Source organism: Mastacembelus armatus, chromosome 15 (genome assembly GCF_900324485.2).
Source record: "Mastacembelus armatus chromosome 15, fMasArm1.2, whole genome shotgun sequence".
Taxonomy (NCBI): Eukaryota; Metazoa; Chordata; class Actinopteri; order Synbranchiformes; family Mastacembelidae; genus Mastacembelus; species Mastacembelus armatus.
The window spans coordinates 5158531-5177778 of record NC_046647.1 but is presented as its reverse complement, the minus strand read 5'-3'; the positions used below and the strand labels follow the sequence as shown (position 1 = coordinate 5177778).

At 40.0% G+C, this 19248-nt stretch overlaps 1 protein-coding gene across 4 annotated transcripts; it reads left to right on the top strand.

Annotated features, from left to right (window-relative positions):
* Positions 1 to 479: 479 nt before the first annotated feature.
* On the top strand, positions 480 to 18168 carry slc1a4 (solute carrier family 1 member 4). Of its 4 annotated transcripts, none has more exons than XM_026309245.2 (8): positions 480 to 1226; positions 9967 to 10009; positions 12503 to 12568; positions 13819 to 13985; positions 14107 to 14340; positions 14761 to 14955; positions 15052 to 15186; positions 15661 to 18168. In XM_026309245.2, the coding sequence occupies exons 1-8, from the start codon at positions 712 to 714 to the stop codon at positions 15896 to 15898; spliced, it is 1593 nt and encodes a 530-aa protein (XP_026165030.1). In that variant the 5' UTR covers positions 480 to 711; the 3' UTR covers positions 15899 to 18168. The 4 variants fall into 4 exon arrangements, with proteins under 4 accessions (XP_026165030.1, XP_026165031.1, XP_026165032.1 ...); XM_026309246.1 differs by lacking the exon at positions 480 to 1226 and adding an exon at positions 2024 to 2044; XM_026309247.1 differs by lacking the exon at positions 480 to 1226 and adding an exon at positions 9756 to 9810.
* Positions 18169 to 19248: the final 1080 nt, after the last annotated feature.

The window sequence follows — 19248 nt, the reverse complement described above, 5'->3', positions numbered from 1 at the left end:
TGCGGGTTTCTGACAGTAGTTGTAGTGTCTGACTGAATTAGTTTACAGATGTGAAATGACAGATGTTTGCAGGTAATTCAGAGGAAAACCTCTGCACACGTTTGGACAAAGAAAAGCAGATCAGAGCAGGAGACCAGGTAAACCTCTCACTGAACAGAAAGCCCATACTAGCCCATACAAAGACTCATCTGTGTGGAAGAACACTTATCGTTCAGATTATTACATGGATTGTAAAATCCACTGAATCTAACCAGGGATTTTCTAAAAGTAGATGGGATAGAGAGTTAATAGCAGTGGCATTGTTTCTGTAGCCTAGCTGAAGTGATGTAGCATGTTTTAGAGTAGAAGGACCGAAAAGTTAGGAAAAGAAAGAGGAGGGCCCAGTTTTCGGGAAGCCCTCCTCCTGTGGCATTGTAACCCTAAGCATCATGTGTTTTCTATTCAGCAGCATGGTGCCAGAGACCCTGGCAATCTCCTCTGCTCTTGCATCATTTGTTCTCCGTATAAAGTACCGGGCATTTGTGCGCATGTTCCACTGGATTTTTTGTGTCGTCGCTCATTTTCCATTGGCTCTGCCGGGGCTCCACGCTCAGTCTTAACTCCGGATCGGTCTTCACGCAGCACACTGCGTGCGCCAAACGTACGTGTGCATCTAACCCACGCTGCCTGCAACCTGACTGAGCTTCTCGATCTGCTCTGTAGATAAAAAAGATGGAGAAAAAAAGCGAGATCAACGGACACGCCATAGCCAGCTCGGCCTCCACCGACCAGATCCTGGAGAAGAGCGTGCAGAAAAGCTTTAGGGAGAAGCTGGTGGAGTTTCTGAGAAAGAACCTGCTGGTGATCATGACGGTGTCCGGAGTACTCGTGGGCGTCGGGCTGGGCATGATGGTCCGCAACCTGAACCTGACAAAAGCGCAGATGACTTACTTCGCCTTCCCCGGAGAGATGCTCCTCCGGATGCTGAAGATGATCATCCTACCCCTGGTCGTCTGCAGCCTCATATCCGGCGCCGCCAGCCTGGACACGCGCTCCCTGGGCAAGCTGGGGGGCATCGCGGTCGCCTACTTTCTGGTGACCACGCTGATCGCTTCGGGGATCGGAGTGGCCCTGGCTTTCATCATTAAACCCGGCGTGGGCGCAGGAGCTCTGAACACCAACAACCTGGGACTGGAGAGCGTTAGCAGCAACAAGGAGACCACCGACTCCTTTTTGGATCTGGCCAGGTACCGTAGCATTTGAATCAGTTTTCAACAATCTGGGAAATGAAATGCCAGTATGTAGGCCAGTGATGTGATATTGTAGTAGTTCTGAGGGTAATAATGGCGCATGAGTGGCTCCATGCACAGACACGTTCATGAAGACTGGTACATGAAACATCAGCCAAGTTATCCTTTGTGACTCAATGCATAAATATGTAAGTCGATGTGATTGGAAATATAGTATAGCAGTTAGCAGTGTCTGTGAATAAATGTTCATGTCACAATGAGTCATTTAAACCTGTAAAATGTCTCTGATCTACTTGAGTATTTCCATTTTGTGCTATTTTATAGGTATACTTCAAAAATTCAGCCTTTTACTTAAGTGCATCAAAAAACATAGAACATCGCCATGAAACTATATAAAACTATAGAGAGAAATTTAAATGAACTAAAACTCAATCAATTACAGTAAAATGCTGCTTAATGGATCAGTCCAACTAATCAAATGTATATTTTCCCTCATAATCACATAAAGATTTACATTAAGTGCTTGAAGTACATTTTGCTGATATTTGTTTACAGTTACCTAAGATAAAACTCAGAATACTAAGTGTGCTGATGTGACTAAGTGCTGAGCGGAGCACTGTAACTAACTTTGCCAAATGCCATCTACTCATGCCTTTCTTCTTGCTTTGTTCTTTGAGCGTGGAAGGAAAAGGAAATCTCATAGTGGACTTTTGTAGAGGCATGTCAACAGCTTGTGAAGTGACTGATTCACGGGCTGCTGAAGTGTTACATCAAGTGTCATCAGTGCCATCTCCGTGGTGCAGACCTGTTTCATGGTAAAGGCTGTTTACTCAGTAACACGGGCTGTTACATAAACAACTAAGTTTTCTATTTATGCAAGGTACACTCCAGGGTCACATTTCTGTTATTTTACACAGCAGTGGCTCCCCAAAGACTGGAGGGTGGGGATGTCCTTGAGTGAGATGCAGCCAGAAGGACCCCACTGTTCAGTTAAAGTTAGCAGTCAGAGATAAGTGGTGTCTCCTAGCTGTTCTGGCCTTTTCTATCTTCTATCATGATGTAGTGTATGTAGATTAAGTTGAGCATTTCAGTGGGAATTATGCAGTTTTAAACACCGTGTAGAAAAATATCAATATTGAGAAGCTTTTTGGAATATGGAAATGGTTTTTTTAAAAAAGAAATCTGCTCCTGGCAGCTTCAGCCTATAAATATCGCCATGTTTACTTGTTTTCAGTGACCCACGCAGGAGGAGTCCTAATAATAAGTTTCCACAGTGTGAGGGAAAGCTGACAGCTGTTCAAAGAGTGGAGTGTATTTCGAGGAAGGGAAAGAAGTGCAGAGATAAACCCCATGTCTCCTTTATCACTACAGCAGGTGGACAGTCCACTTTTATTTCTCAGCCACACACTATAGAGTCAGACTTTATATTTGTATTGCCGACCAGTTGGTCAAAACATTTGACGAAGGATTAAACCAATACAGGATTTAAAAGCCAGTACTGATAGAGACACTTTTAGTCTTCTTTAAAATGTAGTTTTCATTCCCAGAGTATACAAGTACTCTATGTTTCCACAGAGTTTTAAACAGTCAGAAAACATTGAGGTCCATATATTGTTTTAAAAAGTTCCTCCTTTGCTCTGTTGTGTGGCATATTATGTCCTCTCACTTTGAGCTTAGGCATGCATATTTCAAGGTATAAACACCTGAACCTATTTTGACACCAGATCATTTAGTCACTTTTGAGGTTTATATAACTGACAAGCTAAACTGTCCTGTAACATGTTGGAATAATTTTTTTAATTTAGTTTTTTAATTAATTTAGACTTTTTTTTGTTTTTGGTATGTTCCATAAACCAAGACTAAAGCCAACCATGAATTTCACTGTGCTGTTTCCCAAGACCTCCCTTGTTGCCTAAAAACTATTAAAATCACAGCAGTGAGCCCATGCTGCTGCTCATGAAATATGAGACATATGAACCCCATAGGTTATGAACAATTAGGGCTGGGCAATATAGACAAAAATCTTGTCACAATATTTTCCCTCACTGAGGAAGAGGGTGGCCGAAATCAAGTCCTGGTTCTCTTTAACTTTTCTAAAATTAACTAGTAAAAAAACTGAGGTTCTCCTCATTAGTACAAAATCAACACTATTCAAAAGTCTGGGTGTCACCCTCGACAGTACTCTATCTTTCCAATCGTACACCTACATTACCCGGTCTGCATACTTACACCTATGTAACATTAACTGCCTCCGTCCCTCTCTTACCCCTCATATCACTGCTATCTTCATTCACAGCCTCGCCACTTCTCATTTGCACTATTACCACTCCCTCCTCTTTGGGCTCGCTCACAACTCCCTTAATAAGCTTCCACTGGTTCAGAATTCAGTTGCCCGCATCATCACCAGAACCACCTCCACTCTCCACATTACTCCCGTCTTGCAGCAGCTCTCCTGGTTCCTGGTTAAGTTTCGTATTGAATTCAAAATCATTCTGTTTACATTCAAGGCCATTCATAGCCTTGCACCTCAATATCTGTCTGACCTCTTCCATGTTACCACTCCCTCTCATACCCTCAGATCATCCTCCTTCATCCGCTACACTGTCCCCTCTGTCCAGCTCATCACCATGAGCTTTCAGTCACTATACTCCCTGGCTCTGGAACTCAATTGCGTTGTCTACTTTTAAACTGCTTTTTTATTTCTTGTATAATTTTTATGGTTTTATTGTTTGTTTTTCACTTGCTACTCTGCTTCTTGTTGGACTTTAAATATCCCAAATATCTCCACACTACTGATGTCCTCAGACCCTTGCTCTCAACAATGCTCTTGTCTTTTGAGCGCTGGAGTGTCTGTTTGGGTGTTTTCATAGTTAACGCTGACACTTGAGTTGTCATCAACATTTTTTGTTCTGTTCATCTTCTCTTTAATCAGACTCCCACTCCTAACATACTGGCTTACACAGCGACAGCAGCCCAAACATTAGCATGTGAACTGCTGCTGGCTGCTCCTCCACGCTCTGTGCTGTGTACATCACCCCAACTGACGTGTTTTAACTCTCTTTCATCCACATAATTGGTTCGGCGTTGCACTATTTTCATTATCATTGGCTGTTTGTGTTTTTTATGAAAACGGGTGGAATGAGTCCTTGTATCGATCATATCTTATGTTTCTATTTAAGAAGTTATATCACAATAATCACATGTTTAGCAAGTAGGTAACGTGCCCAGTCCAGTGGCTTGGCTCGCTGGTGTATGTATTTTAAAAACTTTAAGACAACAGTCTGTGACACGTGTAATAAATTATATGCACTGACATCATGAAGAATATAATCTGTTATTTGTGGCAGCAGCAGAGCTAAAAAAAAAAAAGGCTGACCAATCATTTTATTCGACCCGAAGAAAACCATTGGATGGCCTACTTGCCTGTCAGCCTACTTCCGACTTGCACACAATCTGCCCTTGCACTGCATGAAACAAGAAAGACAAGAATCTCCCTGAATGCATTGCAAGCAAATGTGTTCCCACTCTGTTTATAGCTACAGCAAGTGAGCTATGGTAAAGTACCCACAGCAGCTTTTGTTCGCAAACAGTAGACTGTATTGGAGAAAGCTACAACTAAAAAGAAGAAATGATGTTCATGTGCTATGGAGGAGTGGCTTTGGAGAGAAGCCAGAATGAAAGGATGGGATTTCTTTGGTTGTCTACTTGTCTCAAAATCGAGCTTCTTCTTGATGGTTTTTACCAACCTTTAATGACTACTGGATGGCCTATCCCAGCTCTCTTTGGGTGAAAGGCAGGGGTACACTCTTGACAGGTCGTTTTGAGTAAAATGTCTACAACTAGTTCTTCTTCTTTCATGGCTATAGACTCGAGAGTCTTGTTATATTTATTATTTCAACAGGTAGCTACAGTGGGTACGGAAAGTATTCAGACCCCTTTAAATTTTTCACTCTTTGTGTCATTGCAGCCATTTGCCAAAATCAAAAAAGTTCATTTTATTTCTCATTAATGTACACTCAGCACCCCATCTTGACAGAAAAAAACAGAAATGTAGAAATTTTTGCAAATTTATTAAAAAAGAAAAACTGAAATATCACATGGTCATAAGTATTCAGACCCTGTGCTCAGTATTGAGTAGAAGCACCCTTTTGAGCTAGTACAGACATGAGTCTTCTTGGGAATGATGCAACAAGTTTTTCACACCTGGATTTGGGGATCCTCTGCCATTCTTCCTTGCAGATCCTCTCCAGTTCTGTCAGGTTGGATGGTGAACGTTGGTGGACAGCCATTTCCAGGTCTCTCCAGAGATGCTCAATTGGGTTTAGGTCAGGGCTCTGGCTGGGCCAGTCAAAAAACGGTCACAGAGTTGTTCCGAAGCCACTCCTTTGTTATTTTAGCTGTGTGCTTAGGGTCATTGTCCTGTTGAAAGGTGAACCTTCGGCTCAGTCTGAGGTCCTGAGCACTCTGGAAGAGGTTTTCTTCCAGGATATCTCTGTACTTGGCCACATTCATCTTTCCTTCAATTGCAACCAGTCGTCCTGTCCCTGCAGCTGAAAAACACCCCCACAACATGATGCTCCCACCACCATGTTTCACTGTAGGGATTGTATTGGGCAGGGGATGAGCAGTGCCTGGTTTTCTCCACACATACCGCTTACAATTAACGCCAAAAAGTTCAATCTTGGTCTCATCAGACCAGAGAATCTTATTTCTCATAGTCTGGGAGTCCTTCATGTGTTTTTTGGCAAACTCTATGCAGGCTTTCATGTGTCTTGCACTGAGGAGAGGCTTCCGTCTGGCCCCTCTGCCATAAAGCCCCGACTGGTGGAGGGCTGCAGTGATAGTTGACTTTGTGGAACTTTCACCCATCTCCCTACTGCATCTCTGGAGCTCAGCCACAGTGATCTTTGGGTTCTTCTTTACCTCTCTCACCAAGGCTCTTCTCCCACGATTGCTCAGTTTGGCTGGACGGCCAGGTCTAGGAAGAGTTCTGGTCGTCCCAAACTTTTTCCATTTGAGGATTATGGAGGCCACTGTGCTCTTAGGAACCTTGAGTGCTGCAGAAATTCTTTTGTAACCTTGGCCAGATCTGTGCCTTGCCACAATTCTGTCTCTGAGCTCCTTGGGCAGTTCCTTTGACCTCATGATTCTCATTTGCTCTGACATGCACTGTGAGCTGTAAGGTCTTATATAGACAGGTGTGTGCCTTTCCTAATCAAGTCCAATCAGTTTAATTAAACACAGCTGGACTCCAATGAAGGAGCAGAACCATCTCAAGGAGGATCAGAAGAAATGGAGTTAAATATGAGTGTCACTGCAAAGGGTCTGAATACTTATGACCATGTGATATTTCAGTTTTTCTTTTTTAATAAATTTGCAAAAATTTCTACATTTCTGGTTTTTTCTGTCAAGATGGGGTGCTGAGTGTACATTAATGAGAAATAAAATGAACTTTTTTGATTTTGGCAAATGGCTGCAATGACACAAAGAGTGAAAAATTTAAAGGGGTCTGAATACTTTCTGTACCCACTGTAGATCTCTCTAGTGCACATGATATTTTTTCTTTGGTGCTTGTAAAACAAACAGGAGATTTGAGTAAAAGGATAAGGTTAATGTAAGTATTGACAGATTCACAGGAAGGTCAGACAAACACGAAGCAGACAAACAAGAGGCAAAGCCAGGAACACACAAAGATCAAAAAACCAGTAGGCCAACATTCTGAGGCAAAGTTCAGAGTTCAGGGGATCAAGCAAATGGGCAAAGTCAAACAGCAGCCACCACAGTGGAGCTAACATATTTAACAGCTAAAGCAACATTTGGCTCTGAACTAAAATCTGAGTTGATGGGGTCAAGGGGTTATGCACTGAATTGCTTGGCTGTAGTCCGACCATGGGAATAAATGTGAGCAAAGTCTGTATTTTTTTGCACAATACAGTGTGGCCCCAAAGGATCAAGTCACAGCAAACACACTAATGCATGGAATAGGCATGCAGGCTTCCAGTAATCTTTGTATACTTTACTTACAGTAGTGAAAAATAAACTCAGCATGGTGCCTATACAGACAGACTGTCACTGAAAAAGTTTTTATACTGCTATGAACATCACCCCCAACTTCTGTTTGATTTTCCTTCCCGCCTGTAAGGTTGGTTAGTGCCAAAATGCTATGGTTGAGTACAATTTTGGATTTTATAGCTTATGTTAACAACAAACATTTGCATTTCTCATACCTACACATGTACTGTGTAATGTGGAGCGTTTTTTTACTATTAAATATGTTTGTGAGCTACTACAGATAAATGCAATAACATGTTACATGTGCAACCACAAAGAAGAGATGTAATGGACAAGGTTCCCAGGCCTGTCGCCACATCTTTATGTTTACATGGTGAGCAAGCCTTTTAAACTCTAGCATGTTGCCAGTGTCACTGTGTGCAAAAACAGGTCAGGAAAAAGCCACTTGAGGTAAACCAACTGACTGGATGCTTTCCAGTTTAAATGCTTCAAACTGGCCTGATTGGCAGGATTTCAGTCATTCTTTAGTGAGGGGAACAAGTTTGCTAGTGATGCCTTTACTGCTCTAACCAGGGTCGGTTTGTTTAAATAAACAACCTTTGCTATATAACATACCTTTAATGGCTTTTATTTTTATTTACAGAAACATTGAAATTCCTATAGTATCACGCTGCACAACCTTGTTGCCCCCATGTGTGTTGTCACTGTGTATACACAAACTAAATGTTGCACGTAATATGCATGGAAATAGCAGCCTGTGCCTGTAACGGTCAATAGTACTAAAAATATTATAGAACTTCCTTCTGTTATTGATTACTAAAATGTACTCAATCTCAAAATGAGGACGACAACTTTTAAAACTTTAATAGAAACTAATCCTTTCTTCTCTACTTGAATTTAAGCTCTAAATTAGATATGTGTGAGTTGAGCTTTAATGTCTAAATGTCATAAGAAGTGAAGTACAAGAAGAGGCATGAAGCTAAAGCATGTGTATACGTGCGTAAAGCATATTGATACGTGCATGGTTGATTGTGTGCTGTCGACAAACAAAACAAATGTAAACACAAAAAGGGATCCAAATGAATGTTTCAGCTTGTTAGTCTTTGGTTAATATTGATATACAAACTGATTTGGAAGGAAATCCTGTTTTCATGTTTTAATAATGTAATGATGTGATCTATCTTAGCAAGTATTAATGCAGCATTAACCCTGTTCCTGTATCCTTCAACTACAGTTAATAGTTTCAATTACCTCTAATTGTAACATTGCAGACTACTAACCTTTAAGTTGTTGTGTTGTGAACTTCAAGATTAAAACTAATATATGTGTTTGATATTTTTGTTGTTCAAGAACGTCTGAACATATTGTGTTAAAATCATGGCTTCAAATTCAACGAGTAAATAATTAGTTTTAACGCCACGAATTTGTTTTAACGCTCGTTAATCGCGTTTTGAATTATGGGCCTCAACGCACTCCGTAGTTGAAGAAAACAGCGCGGCGTAAGTTAGCATAGCATGCTACCAGAAGCAGAATTGAAATGGACAGACAAAGAAGTCTTATGAATGGAAAGTTTATCTTCAAAGCCCTGTCAGAGGGCATTAAACTCCTCACTGTGACCATTTTATTTATTACATTTCACTTTTTTTTTACATATCTAGTAGAAAGAGTTAACGCTATATCTGTGAGCCTTTGTTTCCTCGAGTCTGAGGTCAAACTCCATTACAGTGAGATAATTTAGGTGGTAAAGACAGTGGGTGAACTGTCAATGACCAACCACAGTAGGTCTGTTGTTATGATGTTCATCAGCTATTTTACCTTTCAGTGTTAAAGTTTGACACTGTGTTGTGTTAGTTTTACTATGTAATGTTAATTCAATATGTCCATGTGTAGCTCCTTGAGGTTGACAATTAATGCTTCCAGCATATTTTTTTCAATATGCTCTTACATTATTCAGGAAACTTTTCTGGATAATGTCACAGAAATAAACAAATTTGTATAAAGCAGCATACTTCTACCCTCTTGTCTTGATAAGAAAAGTGAACACTTAAAAACATGCTTTTAAAGGTACATTTGTAACATAAAAAATATGATTAATTTGCGATTAATCACAAGTTAACTATCAACAATCATGTGATTAATCGTGATTAAATATATTAATCGATTGACAGCCCTAGTTCAAATGTTATTAAGACCTGTAAAACAACTATATATCCAGGGCCATGCTATTATTTTAAACTTAGGAAGATACAAGCTGCCTACTGATTACAGGAAAACACATGAATGAAACACTAAAGTGTCATCTGAGATTTTCATGAATGAAATAAATAAATTGATTGAAATAAATAAAACAAAAGTTGAAGTGTAAATGGATGCAATGAAACATCCAGGAATATGTAATGCTAATAAAAACTTTGATTTTTTTTTACACTAGATCAGTCCCACAACAACTCGGCAGTGAATTTAGGGGTTAGTGAATGTAAAGTTTGATCCTGGGAAAAGAGCCAAGGTACAGAGTGTGATGACAAACTGTTTGCTGTTCAGATGAACCACACACTTTTGAAAGACTGGGGTAGTGTTGAGTTGTTGTTTTGTCTATTGCAGGTTTAAGTATTGCAATTTTCAGGTTTCAAAAGGTTAATGGAATCTTGGGTCACTGAATAAAAACTGCAATAAGATGGCTGTAGTTTTCTGTGGCTCTAACTTGTTTTTCCACTTTCTTTTTCAGGAATTTATTCCCAGCGAACTTGGTGGCTGCTGCTTTCCGCTCTGTGAGTGCCAGCACCTCACTTCACCACACCATACTGTCCTTACTCTTTCATCACTTCCTCTTTTTATTGCCACTTTATCAGTTTTCCTTACCTCTTGTGTCTTGTGTGGATTGTTTATCAGAATTTATGTTACCAACCAAGTGGATGCCGCTTCATTTACTGCGGCTGTAAATCCTGCCCATAGCGCTGAGAGCCTCATAATGCCTCTTAATGAGGACACGTTCAGAATAGAGAGTGGCTGCTTTCCTCTGCTTGTCCAAACGCCTCTTTTCCTTTTCCCTTACCAGCCGTTACCATAGCGAGACCATTCCATTTCATCCAGCCTAGCAACCCACCTCGCCTCGTTGCTCTTAAATGCACCACTTCCTAGAATTATTACTGGGTCTGTTAAGGCAAAAAAAAAAAAATGGAAAGTTCAATATTTGGGGATGTGAGGATATTAAATGGCACACGCTCACAACCTTTACTTCTTCAGTTGAATCAGCTGCCTTAAACTTGTCTAAAGTAGGCCAGTGAATAATAAACCAGCAAATAAGTTAGTGACTTCTCACAGCGAGGGTAAATGGAGTTTCAGAGTGCAGCCGGGTCACAGAGTTCAATATTCACTCCTCCACCCAGCCTATACTTTGGTAGAGAACCGCTATGGAACAGATCCAAGTGCGGATTAAACCAAAAAAGCAGAGAAGAAGGGAGATTTACACAGAGTGACAAGCAGCTAGATGTTTAAACAGACATTTAAACAAAGATGTACAGTACATTATGGGGAATACAGCCTTATATTAAAATCTCTTGTCCAACACAGTGTTGTTGCAGTGCTGGTTGTATCCTATAACAATGAAAAGACTGTCTGAACTTAGTGAGAACAACAATGGAGAGCATTACATTTGCCCCCAACTCAATGCACATGCAATGAGATTTTAGCAATCTTTTTCAGGTTTTTATGTCAGTCCATGATAGTTAGTTAATCCTGAGACCTCTGAGCAGCAGTTGAAAAACCACTCAGAAAACTACTGTCTCTCTGCAGGATTATATTTGTATATAATATTAAATGTTATTAGCCACATTAAAAATCCTTATTTTTCACTTGAGCTTTTACTTTTTACACATTTGGGCTGGGAACATCAAGGGCTGCTCTGATTAAATGACTTGTATTAAAAGAGTAGTCTGACACTGAGGATTACATTTATTTCCTTTTCATTTAGAGAAGATCAGTACAACTCTCATCTCTGTGGGTTAAGTTTGGAGCTGGTGCTGTGAGATGATATCTTATCTTAGCATAACAAATCGAAACAAGCAAATGGTTACTAGAGGAGGTGAAGGCTGTTAAGAGTGAGGTCCATTGCAGCATTGCACATCCAGCGCATCCATCCAGTCTCAGCGCTGACAGGGGGGGCCCTGGGCCTGCACACTATAACATACACGTGGTCACTGTGGTCAGCATTATCTAGAACTGCAAGCAGACCTTGTGGCCTTAGAGGCCAGGCTCAGTCTTCCACCTGGCCACTCTGAGATTTCATCTGTAAAAAAGTGAACAAAGGGGAACACATCCTAACAGCACCCACTTGAGCAGGTGATTGGTTGAAGCCCAAAAAGCAGCGGTGCTTTGAGCAAGAGTCAGAATTTGGAGCCTAAGTTTATGAAAATTCTTAATGTGCATCAGCCTGACCTGCACCACCACGTGACATGCTGACATTGCCCTGAGGGACAACATTATCTTCCCTGCTGTCACCAAACAGCAGCAGGCGATCTTCTGACATACAGTATAGCTGTTCGTGGCATGAGAGTCTGGGTGTAGGCTAGAGATATATCATCTGCTGACACAGCTGTTTCATGCTTTCCCCCAAACTGATGGCAAAGCACAGCTGTGCAAGGTGATGCCTGACTGGGTTCAGTGCTGTCTCCACACTTTTGGAGGTGTGTAAAGCCACCTTCCTGGAAAACCCATCACTCATCTTCCTCATCACACTGGCCTGGACTTAGGAGCAAATAGCACAGGACAGGCTTGAGGACATCACTGTTTGTGGAAAGCGAAGTGTTTTTTTAAGATGCCTAATGGTTTGATCCTTTTTAGTCCTGCAAAAATCCACCATCATCACTTTGGTCTGATAACACACTCAGCAAGTCGTGGATCCTGGTTTAGAATATTTTATGGACATGCACTGGCAGAAAACTGAGATACTGAACTTGAAATAATACATTATCGGCTTGTTTCAAAATGGGGCTGTCTTCTTCTTCTTTTCCTTTCGGCTGCTCCCTTCAGGGGTCGCCACAGCAAATCATCTGCCTTCCATTTAATCCTATCATCCGTATCCTGCACACCCACACCAACTATCCTCATGTCCTCTTTCACTACATGTTTCAAAATAGGGCAGTATCAGGATAATTTTGCATTAATTTTCCTTTTGACACTTTAGCTACACATTTCAGCACTAGAATGTAAACAGCATCAAATAAAGTTACCTACAACATGTTTACCTCTATTTTCTGTTTCAGTATGTCACTGACTACAAGATGGTTGCTGTGGGGAACGACACCAATGGGACCACACGCTATCAAAAGGTATGAGCAGGAAACATCCCATACATATAGTCACACACCTAACACAACCATATACATGTTTAAACACACTGCCCTGCCTGTCATCTACTTCAGAGGTTTCTACATAATATGCTCCCATTTGCTAAGTTTTGAACTTATAGTAATAATCCTCATCCTGCAACTTCTCATGGCTTGCCCCCATTGACCCAGTATGGTGAAGCAACTGGTGGACCTGATCCTGGCATCTTTCCATGATATTTGTCTCTCATGGGTCAAACTGGACCCCCCCCCCCCCATTTCAGGGGATGAAGCTAGTGGAGCTATGGGAGAGCTCAGGACAATGGGAGAGGATGAGCTCAGGATTTGTCCTTGTCTCTATTTGTTATAAGGTTCACTGAATCCTTCAACTGCTCCCCCCAAACCTGTGCACCCACATGCACACAGTCTGTAGCAAAATATGCCTAATTAACTGTTTACGACAGTTAATTATGTCCACACTTTTGTTTGACACCATTACATAAGGCTACACATGATGTTGCAGTCTAACTTTGAAGTATCTGACCATGACCAAACAAGTGCAATGTATCCAAAACTAAGAAAAGCTGTTTTGTTTAAAGTCATGATTTGTCTTGTAATGGATTTGGTGATCCAGCTGCATCACCATGACGTCAGTCTATAGACAAAGATCTAAATGACTATTGGCTATTACCTATTAGATTGTCATAAAATTTAGTTCAGACATGTTCCATATGGGATAGATCACAATAACTTCGGTCACCCTCTAAGGTCTCCTCCACGCAATTAATTTGTAACTGTATTTTTCTGATCCTCAGGTTTCTGATTAAAAAGAAAAAAAAAAAACAAACAAAAAACTGCAAAATGGCATTCCAATTTTCTTCACTACTAATAAGCATATTTAGGCATATTAGCACTGTTAGTATGATGGTAAACATGCATTGAAACCAATATCTTTAAATTAATACAACTTTTTAAAAGTACAATATTTAAAATCTTAAATATATTTAAATGTTGTTGTGACCTAAAATTATTTTCTTTCATTTTCAGTGAAATGATGCACGTATTGCAAGTCTTAAGTAAATAAATTTGATTTCCAAGATAAATGTGTCTAACCTTTATAATTGCTGGATGAGTTTCCTGTTCATCCTGTTTTTCCATTTTTATGGGAACCATCCACAGGCTTTATCACACATCTGCCCCAGTGTTTTCACTCTATTCAGTCTCTTACACTTTGACTCTTCTCTGTGTTCCAGGTGCCTATTGGTACAGAAGCAGATGGCATGAACATCCTGGGTCTAGTCTTATTTGCCATGGTGTTTGGTGTTGCGTTGAGGAAGCTAGGAGACGAGGGGGAGGAACTCATCCGTTTTTTCAACGCTTTCAATGAGGCCACCATGGTGCTGGTTTCCTGGATCATGTGGTGAGTAGAAATGGATGCATCTAGGATTTTACAGTGGAATATTTGGACTATCTACATCAGTATGTGACAATACTCAATATGTTAAAAATGTTCAAATCAAAATGATCTTTTGTTGTTTCAGGTACATCCCTTTTGGCATCATGTTTCTGGTGGGCAGTAAGATTGTAGAGATGGAAGATGTAGTTCTTTTGGTCACCAGCTTGGGAAAGTACATCTTTGCGTCGATCCTGGGCCACATTATTCATGGAGGCATCGTCCTGCCTCTCATCTACTTCGGCTTCACACGCAAGAACCCCTTCAGTTTCCTGTCAGGCCTCATCACGCCCTTCACCACTGCCTTCGCCACCTGCTCCAGGTATACTGTCACATCACAGGGTCCCAGGTGATCTGTTTACTGTACTAAAAGCAAAAAAGGAATTTGCGTTTCAGTGATGCAATTCTAGATTAATTAAAAGTCAAATAAAAATCAGATCCAACATTCATGGACATTCTTCATGAATGTGCCAAATGAGAAATGTTGACAAAGGTTTTGTTGAGAAAATCTTAAGAAGATGTTAAGAAAAAAGGAATGCTGGTTTGACTGTTACATTTCCATCACCTGCACCCTGTAGTTTACCTTTCAAAATGTTTAATCCAGCATGACATTCCTATGGCTTGCAGTGATTTAAGTGTAAAGGTTCAGAAGTTTAAATGTAGGAATGTTTGATATTATTTTCACTTCACTGGCTGATGAACATGAAATTATTATGTTCTATCTTACTGTTTGTCTTACCAGTTCAGCAACTCTCCCCTCTATGATAAAGTGTGTTGAAGAGAATAATGGTGTGGATAAACGCATCAGCCGCTTCATCCTTCCCATTGGTGCCACAGTTAACATGGATGGGGCAGCCATATTCCAATGCATTGCTGCTGTCTTCATCGCTCAGCTCAACAATGCTGAGCTGAATGCAGGACAGATCTTCACCATCCTGTGAGTTCTGGGGATGATAAAAACATTCCTGGTTAAGTGATAATTGGTATAAGTAGTATTTTTTTTATTCTTGCCATTATTAAATTCTGTTTCTAGAGTGACAGCCACAGCCTCCAGTGTTGGTGCAGCAGGTATCCCAGCTGGCGGGATCATCACCATCGCCATCATCCTGGAGGCCATTGGCCTACCAACCAATGACCTGTCCCTCATGCTGGCTGTTGATTGGATTGTGTGAGTAAAGCCTGCGAACCCCATGACTCTTATATTAGAAAACACACAAAGCTCCATCTGATCACGTATGCACACACATTGCCAACAGTAACTGTAAGCGAAACTGGATCAGGCTTGCCTCACTGACAAGTCAACAGGGAGGAGTTAAGAGGTTAAAGGAAAATTGTTTGAAAAAACTAGCAAAACTCACTCTAGGGCTTCACCAAGTTATCATGTTTCTGGAACAAAAACATCTGGTTGTGAAAATAAGACTTTGGCCTCATGCAAAATTTGTTCTATCAGTGTTGCTTTCATTCCATGGATTTGCTGCTAAGAGCAAAGGAGGACATTGTGTTCTTTCTTTTAGGTCTGAATGAGGAAATTGTAAATAAGGTGTGCTGAAAACAAAGAAAGATGATGTGTGGTAGGGGATGTTTACTCTAAAAATTATAACTGGTAAAACACAATAACTCTTTATGTCTACTTTGCATACAGGGATCGCACCACCACTGTGGTGAATGTGGAGGGCGATGCTCTGGGCGCTGGAATCCTCCACCATATCAATCAGCAGGAGATGAAGAAGCAGCGAGACCAGCAGCAGGAGGAGGAACTGGCAGGGGTCCTTGTGGAAGCAGTTGCCAATGTCCAGGCGGAGGAGGAGACCTCGCCGCTCATGACACATCAAAACAAAGCCTTAGCAGCCACACCAGAGGCTATCGAATCTGTTCTGTGAACCCAGCAAGATCTTTTCTCTTGCCTGCTGACCTTTTGATTTCTCAACACTTTTGACATTGCTGCTGATGGGACACAATTCTGACTTAACAAGTCCACCAATGGTTACACTTGAGGGAAAAAGGTGCTGTAGTATCAGTGTGTAGAGTGCTAGCAGTCCACAGTGCCTTTGATGGTGCTGCTGGGCTTTGAAATCTGGTCACATGGGCTAATGCCTCAGTAGCTGGGTATCCATCCAAGTATTTTAATGTGGACTAAAATATAAGGAAATTGTCACTGGCATTTTCTTACTATTGCAAAAATGGTTTTGTTTTTCATTTTTACTCAAAGCTGATTTTGTATTTTTTTTTATCTCGATGTCCAACAGTGATGGAAAAACACTGTAAGATATCCCCCAGTTATTTCCTTGGTAGTTTGTCTCATGTACTGATGCTCACAGTCATCAAATCCACTTTTCTGTTTTTAGCTTCAGATAGAAAATACAATTACAGACATCAACTATAGAACACTAACAACTGACTGCGCCAAGCGTCTGACAAACACTTGACGTCAAAGCTTGTTTATACATTCAAAAAGCTGGTTAAGTCACTTCAGGTCAGTTGGAGGAAACATATGTATTCAAGTCTTTAAGTTCTTTAGGTAGCTGGATGGAAACAAAATTCTGTTGTTCCACTGAAATCAGATTAAAGTAGTCATTTTTATTTCCAGGCTTAAATAGCTGGTTGTTATAATCCAGGGAGCTGATTACAAGATGTACCCAGGCTGGTATTTGCTGACCATCAGCAGACAATGTCAAACATTAACCTTCAAATGACATATTAAAAATGTGGCTTATTTTTTGGGCAACAAAACAGTATGTTTAACTAGTTACAATGTTGACCAAATATGGTAAATCTGTCATTCATGTATTGCCATTATGGGAAGTTCAGTGATATCCCTAACTAATCCTGTTCATCTCCAAGTAAACAGCACATCAGTCATTTACATAATCATGGTCCTCTAAATGTCCCCTGGAAAGAAACTTAATGAATGGTCAGACAAACAAGATAAGGCACCAAATGCCTTGGCCACATTTTCCAAGTATGTTTCTGTAATTTTACAATGACAATACTTGCTTCTCAGCTTTGCTCCAAGGACTGTGTGCTAATAATGGCTGCACTCTAAACTCTCAGCCATTTTAGCTAGCTAACTCAAAGGTTGCATTTCGCATCAGCCCAGTTTGAATTTAGCAAGCTAACTGTGCAAATTTACCTGTCAAAAACAGCTAGTTTGTTTGAGGTTTTGTTTGCTAATTAATCAGTTAAAACCTGTCTGCAGACTAAGTCATGGTTAGCTAAGCTGATACTTGAGTTAGCTGGCAGTTGGAACAAACTGAAAATACATTATAGAAATAATAATTTATGGTCAACAAAGAGCTCCCAGTCAAACCAAGAAAAAAAATGAACTTAATCTGTTCAGTCCTGTTAATAACCATGTGAATGGAATCTGCTATTGTTGATCAGGAGATCAGGAGAAAATCTACATCCCTGTCAGAGAGCAAGGTGTTTGAAGGCATCTTGGTGATCTTAGGGATGCCGTGATCGACATAGTGATGGGACATTTTCACACTTGACTGAACTTTCATTTGCAAGTACTGTAAACACATTTATTTGACATAAAACACTCCAGTCTCCCTTTTGTTAAGGAACATACATTCGATTTGTGGTTGTAAGGTCAGTGGTTTTGGATGGTTTTGTATATGAAATCACAGGCAAATTCATATGGAGTTCGCTCAGTAATCAAAGCCTCATCAAATGTTTACAAACAAATGCTAGAGCAAAATGTATGATGAATTCACATCATTCTGTATGTCATAATTGTGTGGATCCATTGTGGATGATTTCAGAGTGATTCTGAGTGGTGTCTCTGAGGCTTGCAACCTGGGGTTATCTCTCTGTGAGCGCTCTGTGAAGGTTGGTAATATGTTATTTGTATTTTAATTGTTTTTAAAACCTGGGATGATCCTAAGCTAAGTTATGGTCTGTGAATTTTACCTGTGAAAACCTACAAACTATTTCTCTGTTTCTATTTCTTGACTAAATTTTAGGGCAAAAATTAGCTCAATGACTGATCACTAGTGACATTTCTATTCCATTAATTTTACATGGGACATTTTTTGTTGCTTCTAATAGATTACTTGGTGGAATTTTTAAGTATACGGTAGATTCATAGACATCATATTTGTAAGTATAGATACAGCTCCAAATAACTGCCTAGTATTTTTCCTTAATATAGGGACAAAAAAATTTAGGACCAGACTTATACATGCCATAACTGATGACTATGATATTGTGTACGGTTTGATATGAAGGAAGCTGTGCCAAATTTCTAATGGTTTAACAGAAAGTCTCCCTTTAGGATGCAGGCTCTGACTGATTGGATGTGCCTGTGCTGTCCTCTAGTGGTGACAGTTTGATAATGTGAATGAAGTTAAAAAAAAAGAGTGATTGCATCTTATAGCTTTTGTGTCGGTCTGAAACACTAGTTTGTTTTCAGCTGACATTGCTGAACGTTATTAGTGGTAATATTTCCTATTTATTTGATTGATTATTTAACACTGATGGGGAACAGCTGGTGATGAGATTGCTCCATTACTCAGTTGTGTGATGTTATACTATTTTAAAGTGAAGGCCACTACAAGCTGAATAATCTTAATGTATTTTGTTCATGTTGTTGTCACATTATGTTTGAGATGGTCATTATGATGTGGTGGTGCTTCTTTAGTTTTGGATCATGGTGTGTATGCTGAAACTGTCTGCTAATATGGTTTTACTCATCATTTTAGAAGATGACTTTTCTAATCTAACATCTGCTACAGTAACCTAAAGCTGAGTATCATTGCTAGGTTTTGTTGAGTATATCTAATACAATCACATGAAATTACATGTAATGTGGTACACACTTTATATATACATATACATATATATATATATATATATATTTGATATTAATTTATTTTAATTGTTTAACTTTTTCTATTATTTGTACTTTCTCCTTTGAACACATTCAGTGTCAAATATTTTTATTGCTCTGATACACTTTTAAATGAATTCTTCTGGCCAATAACCTGTTATTGTTCATGTGTGTGTGTGTGTGTGTGTGTGTGTCTTTTTTTTTTTTTAGCAATAGCTGCTGTTCTTCCCTGTGCCATGTTAGTGTCTAACACTATACAGCTGTCTCTTTGCTGTTGGTCCTGCTATGAGTCTGTATTAAAGGTGATACAGAAAAGATCTTCATGCAACCGAAATGAGAATCCTTATTTTTTCATGTTATTGTATTATTCAGGCTAATACATAGGAAGTCAGTGTCACC

Coding starts and splice junctions, on each gene's coding strand:
- slc1a4 (XM_026309245.2), top strand. CDS start 712: ATGGAGAAAAAAAGCGAGATCAACGGACACGCCATAGCCAGCTCGGCC. Junction 13,986..14,106: donor CTGGTTTCCTGGATCATGTG/GTGAGTAGAAAT, acceptor TTGTTGTTTCAG/GTACATCCCTTTTGGCATCA. Junction 14,956..15,051: donor GGACAGATCTTCACCATCCT/GTGAGTTCTGGG, acceptor TTCTGTTTCTAG/AGTGACAGCCACAGCCTCCA.